This window comes from Capra hircus, chromosome 20 (genome assembly GCF_001704415.2).
Source record: "Capra hircus breed San Clemente chromosome 20, ASM170441v1, whole genome shotgun sequence".
Classification (NCBI taxonomy): Eukaryota; Metazoa; Chordata; class Mammalia; order Artiodactyla; family Bovidae; genus Capra; species Capra hircus.
In genome coordinates, this window is record NC_030827.1 from 41,324,529 (window position 1) to 41,333,232 (window position 8,704).

At 49.3% G+C, this 8,704-nt stretch overlaps 1 protein-coding gene across 1 annotated transcript in view; it reads left to right on the top strand.

Annotated features, from left to right (window-relative positions):
* Positions 1-5,438, top strand: part of MTMR12 (myotubularin related protein 12) — a 66,518-nt gene extending 61,080 nt beyond the window's left edge. The window contains exon 16 of the mRNA XM_018065668.1: positions 2,561-5,438. Within this exon, the coding sequence (XP_017921157.1) occupies positions 2,561-3,130 (570 nt within the window). The 3' untranslated portion in view covers positions 3,131-5,438. The remainder of the gene's footprint in view (positions 1-2,560) is intronic.

The following is an 8,704-nucleotide window of genomic DNA, read 5'->3' on the forward strand; positions in this document are numbered from 1 at the left end:
TCGCAAGTCAGCATGTCACTGCCTTCTCCACCACCATCTTTCTGGTTCAGAAGTCCTGCGGGGCTCCTGGGGGCCTGACCAGTTCTCCATTCTAAAGGGGCTTGGGGACCCATGAGTCAACGCCAGCACTCACAGAAGATGCCTCTGCTGGCTGCCGCTTCACCCCTTCAAGGGTCCACAGGCCCAGGCTGGGTGTTAGTGCTCTTGGTTCAACCTCTGTCCTGTCTGCTGGGCCAGAACCACCCTGTGCTCCGGCATAGCCAAGCCAGAGGTCAGTTTTGTCAGTGTGCTGTGCCCCCTGGTGGCTGCACACACACCTGCCGCTGGGTCTCGATGGCTCAGCTGCCCCCCCTCTGGTGGGCACAGAGAGGTCTGGCGAGGGCACTCAGAGGTCTGAGGGAGGAAATGAAAGCTCTACCTGTAAGTCCATTTCTCTGCCCAGGCCATGTTTTTCTGAGGGTCCCTTCTCATAGGTGGGAGTGGAGAACCTAAGGGCCCAGGTTGCAGGAGCTGGCCCGTGGGAGAGGCTTGAGCCGCAGGTCAGGGCATCTGAGGTTGTATTAGCTCATGCAGGGCCAGCGGTGGGCCGACAAGAACCTTTGAGGCCGTTGGGTAAGGAGTCCTGGTGTCAGGCCTGGGGCCTCTTTTTGGGGGGACAGGCAGCCTTGGAGATGTTCTGTAGAAACCAAAGAGCCATGGCCAACCACAGCTGCCCTGGGAATGCCCAGTGGGCTGCCCCAGGAATTATCCCTCAAGACTGTGGGGTCCGCTCAGGTGTGGGGTCCCAGCCTCAGCCCCAGGCCTTGACCAGGCTACAGGGACACAGTGCTGCCCCCACCTGGCCTGTCCAGAATGCTCCATTCACTCTGGGCTTGAGAGAAGGGCTTCCAAGACAGGGAGGGCTCTGTTAAGAGTTCAGGCTCCCTCCGGAGCCAGTCTGTGTGAAACCACACCTGGCACTTGGTAGCTGGGGCCTTTGCGGTTGACTTAACCACTGTGCCTTAGTTTTCTGATGTGTAACGGGGGCAGTAATGGTGACTCTGAGGACCGGGTGAGTGGTTGCATGTTCAGCACTGAGCGTGGAGCCTGGCAGGCAGTGAAGGTCCTGCCTGCTTCCCTTATCCCTGACTCACCTGGGTCACTGGGCAGAAGAGGCTGGCCCCCAACTCTCCTGCCCCCAGATGGAAAGTTGGGAATCCTGGCCATCTCTGACTCGGGGTGTTGTGAGTGGCTTTGCTTTCCTCTCCTGCCCCCAGATGGAAAGTCAGGAATCCTGGCCGTCTCTGACTCGGGGTGTTGTGAGTGGCTTTGCTTTCCTCTCCTGCCCCCAGATGGAAAGTCGGGAATCCTGGCCATCTCCGACTCGGGGTGTTGTGAGTGGCTTTGCTTTCTATGGTATACTTTTATTGTTTGTTCTCCACTCCATAATAAATACGAAGCACTAGTAGGAACACGTTACAGAGTTAGGAGCGTAGCCCCAAAATAAAACTTCTGCCTCCTCTTATTTCACATGACACCTCAGGAGTAAAAGAGATGGGGAGAAACAGCTCCTCCGCAGATTTTTACCTTTATCTTCAGGCACCAAGGATCTGTTGCAACCGTCTGACCATCCTCACAACCCTCTCCCAGTGTATCCCAAAATACAGCACCTAGCTTTGGCTTCAGGTCAAATTCCTGAGGAGGACAAGCGTATAGATGCTCTCAACATCTTCCACCCTGTGCAGCTCGTCGACAAGAACACCCGGCCCATTTAGACAGTCCTCAAGTTCCTTTTGCTCCCATCTGTCTCCTTGTCCAAAAGAACCTTTCTGACTTAGGCTTGACCTCCCCCTGGGTGTCCGACGTCCCACAAGTTAAGCCTGTAAGTTATTTCGTTGGAGCGACAGGCTCTTTAGGGCATTTGCACTTTCCTCACAGGTGTTCAGAATATTGTGGAAGCGAGCCCCCTAAGTTTTTCAGAGAAGAAACATTCTGCTCCCTTCACAAATAAATAGGCCTCATCTCCAGACTCCCCTGACTCTCTTCTTCTTCACTCATTTACCGGCTGCGCTGGGTCTTTGTGGCTCCACTCTGGCTTATTGTGATGGCCTCTCCAGTCGCAGAGCTCTAGAGCCTGGGCGCTGTAGAGCCTGGTGCACAGTCTTACTTGCCTCTTGGCATGTAGAATCCTTCTGGACCAGGGATCGAACCCATGTCCCCTGCATTGGCAGGCGAGCTCCTAACCCCTGCACTACCAGAGAGGTCCTCATCCTCCTGTCTTAACTTAAGCTTGTTCTTCACGAGTCCTTAATACCCTGCGCCTGGTCTCGCCCATTTGTTTAGCAACCCAGCGTGCATCTGATATGCTCATCGTGGAATAAACAGGTATCCCTCACCCACCCACTGCCGCTTTCTCTCTGTGTGTGACGGCATTGTAATGAATTTGCGTTCACAGGGCAGTTCTCATGACTCTTCTTAAAGTAGGATTATGCTTTTTGTTTGTTTTTTTTTGGATGGAAACAACCGTCACTGTGCTCTTGGGCTAACCAGAGACTTTTTTTATTTGTGTTCTCTCTCAAAGCATCAAAGACAACTTTCTCTGCCCCTCACCCAATCGAAATCATCTCCCAAAAGAGGATTTTTCAGGGAAGAAACGGATCACTTAATTAAAAACCTGCTGGGCAAGAGAATCAGCAAACTGATCAACTCCTCGGAGGAGCTGCAGGACGGCTTCCGAGAGTTCTATGACGGCTGGCACAGCAGGCCCCCCAGCTACCAGGGGCTGCTGCTGCCTCGCCTCGAGGGCCCGGAAATCAAAGTCTGGGCCCAGCGCTACTTGCGCTGGATTCCGGAGGCCCAGATCCTGGGTGGCGGTGGAGTGGCCACCATGAGCAAACTCTTGGAGATGATGGAGGAAGTCCAGCGCCTACAGGAGAAAGTCGAGGCGAGACACCACAGCCAGGAAGCCCTCCAGGCAGAGGCTGCCTCGCCACCGAGGACCTCGGGCCGCCTGTCCTCCTTGTTCCCTTTCGCGCTGCTGCAGCGCCATTCCTCTAAGCCTGTCCTGCCCACCAGTGGGTGGAAAGCCCTGGGAGATGAAGACGACTTGGCCAAGCGAGAAGATGAGTTTGTGGACCTAGGGGACGTGTGACTGGCCTGCTCGATGGCGGTGAGAGAGGACCCTCGCAGGCTGGGACAGGAGGTTGGACACGTCGGCTCTCCATGTCGGTGTGTCACGCTAAAGCCGACTGCCAGGGGAAGCCTGGGTCTTCTGGAAAAGAGCTGGTTCTCATTTCTGCCCCCCAGTTCTGAAAGACTATGCAGTTGAAACCCGTATCTCGAGTATTATTGAAAGGAGTTAGTACGTGACCCGTAATACAGCTGTGGCCAGTGTCCTCTGTGTTAGCATCACTCAGACCCCATGGTAGCCACTTTACTACTTAGAAAGGGCTTTGGTAAGCTGTGCTTGGATGCCGTACGGTCCTCACATCTTTCCTGTGCCAACGTGCTTTATCCAGTCGTCAGGAGTAGCGTCTCTCTAGCCCATCCCGAAGTTCAGCTTTACATGATGTGTGCGTGTGTGTGTGTGTGTGTTCAGCTTTATATGATGTGTGTATGTGTGTGTGTGTGTTGGATTAACAGATTCAGATAGCGGTGTTAAGATGTGCAGCCTTCATTTCCAAACCGTAGCAGTTTTCCTCTGTCCTCTTGCCATGCGTGTCACCATCCTGATGTTTCAGACCATCCTCAGACTGTGTCACTTCATGTGGGGGCAGGGTCTGGCTCGCGGCCGACAGCTCCAGGTCCCCACCCCGCCACCGGCTGTGCACTGCTTTCCACTGTCCCTTCGCAATCCCCGCCTTGGTGTACCTCGTCCTGGGATCTTGCTGCTAAGCCTGTGGGTCAAACTGGGGGAATCTCTTAGGTTTGCCCAAAGGAGCCTCCGTTGTCCCAGAGGCATGCAGTGTTTGAAAGAGATTGCTTTGCCTTTTTCCAACAGCATGCCGAGGCTTCAGAGCATCTGTGGCCGCCATCCTCAGGCGTTTTCCCCAGTTTTGCTACCTTACAGACCAGTGAAGAAGATCACTGTCGAACGCAGCTATCATAGGGAAGTGGTCAAGCATAAGTCTCAGAAGTGATGGTGACCACATAGTACCTCAGCGATTTTAAAAGCCATAGAAGAAACTTGACTATGCCTGGTAACCTTCCTGGATCTGCTGTTTAAATGATCTATAGTTTTTAAGTGCCAGAAAAGCACATTTAGTGAGGACCCGTTTTTTCATTCTCCGTGGAAACCTTCAGTTCCACAAAAGGAAGTGGGAAAAATGATCGATCTCACGTCAGAATGTTCCCTATCAGAAGTTTGCCTTTTATATCTGTTTGCTCTCCAGTATGGATTCCAATTTGAACATTACCTATTTAGAAAAGCTTTCAGTTGCTGAAGGGCAATAAGAAAATTTGAAACTGTTGACAAAGAGGAATTTCTCGGTTTGCACTGAATCGTCTTTTGTACACCACAAGAAATTGCTTTGCAGTCCTCCCCACGCTGAGTTGATGCTCAAGCCTTGTTGGTCTGTTAAGATGATGGAGATTGAGGGGAGGGCAGGGTTTATGCATCTGGGGCCAAACACATGCCCAGTCTTGGTTGCCTTAAGAGTCTCACTAGTAAGGTCAGTGTAGGCTTGCAGTGGGGACTTTAAAATGACCCTAATTCATTGGCTATGGTCTGTGGGCCTTCTTAAATTAGCACTAACCTCCTTTCTCTGGCCCACTGCCTCCCAGATACACTATGAAGTTAACTGGTTTTGTGATCATATTATAATGGGAATATTTATACAGTAGCCTCTTCAGTCTTAAGATTTTAGTAATTTTCATTCCAAAAATGCCCGGTGTGATGCTTTACAGTCCATAAAGTGGTTCAAAGGCACAAGGTCATGGCCCCTCTCATAGCAGTTGAATGTGCATTGAAATATTTTTCTATGATTTTTTTAAAAATAAAATTACAATAGAAAAATAAGCTGTTTTAACATGTAAGGTCATGACAGTTTATGTATTTATATCTGAAATGAGATTTCTATAAACTTGTATTTGTGTACAGAATTCTCAGTGGATTTATATATTGTGACATTTTAATTCAAGATTGAGATATGGATTATGGTTAACAGTAAAAGCTAAAATGGGATCATTTACTTTGTCTAAAATGCTGCACTGTGCACGTTTGGAAATGTATATTAATTTCCTGTATATAATATCTTGAGTTTGTTTATACCTCCAAGTTTTTACACTGAAGATAAATTAGCTTTAATTATATTAGAAACTTTTTTTTTTTTAAGGGAATAAGCTGTTGGGCTAAATCTGTATAAATGTTCTTTTTATTTTCTGGATGTACAATGAAAGTTTATACTTGTATTTCACTGCATCGTATCTGATTGCAGAAATTAAAGCACAATTTACAATACTGTATTTGGTGTGGTTGGTATAACATGGAATAATTATTTTCACTTAGTCATTGTGTGTGTCGCGGGGGGAGGTGGTTGATTGGTTAGTGGGTGGATGGAAAACCAATAACCAAATAGAGATTTAAAATTTCAGGAGGTGATAAAATTCTATGACAAAAATAAAATAAGGTAGGACCCTATAGGGTAAGGAGGTGGTGCTAGTGGTAAAGAATCTGCCAGCCAGTGCAGGAGACAAGAGTCTCAGGTTGGAAGATCCATCCCCTGGAGGAGGGCATGGCCACCCACTCCAGTGTTCTTGCCTGGAAAATCCCCATGGACAGAGAAGCCTGGTGGGCTACGGTCCATAGGGTCACACAGAATTGGACACAACTGAGGTGACGGCATGCATCCATGCCTATAGGGTAAGTAAAGGGAGAGAGTTTTTTAATCCCTGAAATATCACTGCCTCTTTGCTTTTGTGGGGATATATAAAATGAGAATAACTGTCGATGGAAGGGGTTTGATGAAAGAGAAGAGGCTTCATTTCCTGCCTCAGAGAGTAAGCAGGCTGGCCTGGGCGGGATGGTGTGTACAAGGAGGACTTTTTCCTCATTCATTTGTTCAGCATTCGTCTGCGAGATTGAGACCTATCGCTGTTGGTTGAGAAGCTCTGTTCTCTGCCCGCTCCTGCCCGCGGCCTTCTCCCCTGGCTCTGCTCACCCCTCTGTTGCCTTGGGCCAGGCCTGGCACGGGGCCGGTTCTGAGCCATCCCTGGAACTCCGTGTGCTCCCCCTGCTGCCACGTTGCCCTCACGTGCGCCAGGTACTTGATATTTGTATTAAACTCCTGTTAGAAGTTCCGGCCTCTACAAGTTAGCAGTGCATGCATGCTAAGTCACGTCAGTTGTGTCCGACTGTGACCCTGGCAGGCTCCACTGTCCATGGGATTCTGCAGGCAAGAATACTGGAGTGGGTGGCCCTTCCCTTGTCCAGGGGATCTTCCCGACCCAGGGATCCAACCCACGTCTCTTATGTCTCCTGTATTGGCAGCAGGTTCTTTACCACTAGCGCCACCTGGGAAGCCCTGAGGTTAGCCGACTCCAGTCCTGTTTTCCACATTTGCTAACTGGCTCTTGGTCTTGGGGGGACTCCCTGTCTCCACGTTTTGCTTGTTCCTGGATTTCCAAGTGAGGGCCATGGGGGGACTGAGGGAAAGCAGGGCGGGGAAGAGTGAGCATTTCATTTCCCATCCAGTGTGAAACAGGACAGCGGGGAGAGGTGGCTCCTGCTGAGGACAGACTGCCTGCCTCCTGTGTCACCTCCTGGCCTGGAAGGTGAGTGGACGGGCAGAGGGAACCTGGACTCTCGTTTGTTTTCTGAGCCCCTCCCGTGGTTGTGCTCACTGTTCCTTAACAGCAGGACAGTCTCCTCAGCTGTGCTTGTGCCCTGCTGGGCCCTAGGGCATTTGTGAAGCCCACCCCTGGGCAGGACCACTGCAGGGCCAGGGGACAGGGCCTTCAGTGACAGGTCCTTCCACGTGGACCCTTCTAGCAACCATCCCCAAACATAAAAATATTAAATGGGGCTGGGAAAGAGAAGGCCCTGTTTGTGCCTTGGGCTCCGGTGTAACCAGGTATTGTGCAAGGGCTTATATGGGAATGTACTGACAATCAGGCCGGCAAAATAACTGGTTAAGGGTCATTTATATATTGAACAGGAAAGTTATTTGTTAGAATGATGGTTCTGTATCTCTAAAAACAGACAACTTGGTCTATTTTGTGGTTCAGGCCCAGGTTCTTTTAAATTCTTTTCTCTTTAATCCTCCCATGACACCATCTGCCCTTAGCAGTTTAAGGATATGAAGGTATGTAATATGGAAATATACACATTCCTAACCAGTGGACAGCCAGGGAAGTCTGTGGCTTTTTAAAAAAATCTAGTTTTGCTGGTCAGTCCAGTTTTTGTTAACTTTTTTTTCAAAAAACTAGGTTTGAATATTCCTTTTGTGAAAAGCTATGTGACATTTGTTTGTTTTAGTCTTGAATGGAGAATTTTTCAAATAATCAGAGGCCTGGGGCAGGCGAGTGCACTGCTGATTCCCAGCGCTGAAAGGGCATAGGGCGTGCCATTCCTGGGCTGGGAAGTAATGCGAAAGGGCGACATTTCATCCCTCAGACTGACCTGAGGACCTTGGCCTGGAATGCATTGCTGCAGGGGGAGCTGAACACAGCCCAAGCCAAACTATACCTAGAGTGGAGAACAGCAGATTGGGGTGAGGAGGGTGCAGGTGTGGGGGCGGGGACAGGCTGGGAAAGGGGCAGGAGGACTTGTTCCAGAATGATGGCAGCATTCTACATCTTTATTTTTTTTGTTCTTAGCTGCACTGGGCCTTCATTGCTGCGAGTGGGCTTTCTCTAGTTGCGGTGAGTGGAGGCTACTTCCTCTTTGTGATGGCTTTCCTTGTTGCAGAGCACGGGCTCCAGGGTGTGCAGGCTCAGGAGTGGCGCACAGGCTTAGTTGCTTCGGGGCATGTGGAATCTTCCCAGAGCAGGGATCAAACCTGTGTTGCCTGCATTAGCAGGCAGATTCTTAACCACTGGACCACCAGGGAAGTCCAGCACTCTACATTTTTTTCATTAATTAATTTTTTTAATTGAAGGACAATTGCTCTACAGAATTATGTTGTTTTCTGTCAAGCCTCAACATGAGTCAGTCATAAGTATACATATGTCCCCTCCCTCTTGAACCTCCCTCCCATCTCCCTCCCGATCCCACCCCTCTAGGTTGATACAGAGCCCCTGTTTTAGTTTCCTGAGCCATACAGCAAATTCCCATTGGCTATCTATTTTACACATGGAAATGTAAGTTTCCATGTTACTCTCTCCATACATCTCACCCTCTCCTCCCCTCTCCCCGTGTCCATAAGTCTATTCTCTATGTCTGTTTCTCCACTGTTGCCCTGTAAATAAATTCTTCAATACCATCTTTCCAGATTCCATATATATGCATTAGTATATGATATTTGCAGAGTACATCATGAGAAACGCTGGGCTGGAAGAAGCACAAGCTGGAATCAAGATTGCAGGGAGAAATATCAATAACCTCAGATATGCAGATGACACCACCCTTATGGCAAAAAGTGAAAAGGAACTAAAAAGCCTCTTGATGAAAGTGAAAGAGGAGAGTGAAAAAGTTGGCTTAAAGCTCAACATTCAGAAAACGAAGATCATAGCATCTGTCCCATCACTTCATGGGAAATAGATGGAGAAACTGTCAGACTTTATTTTT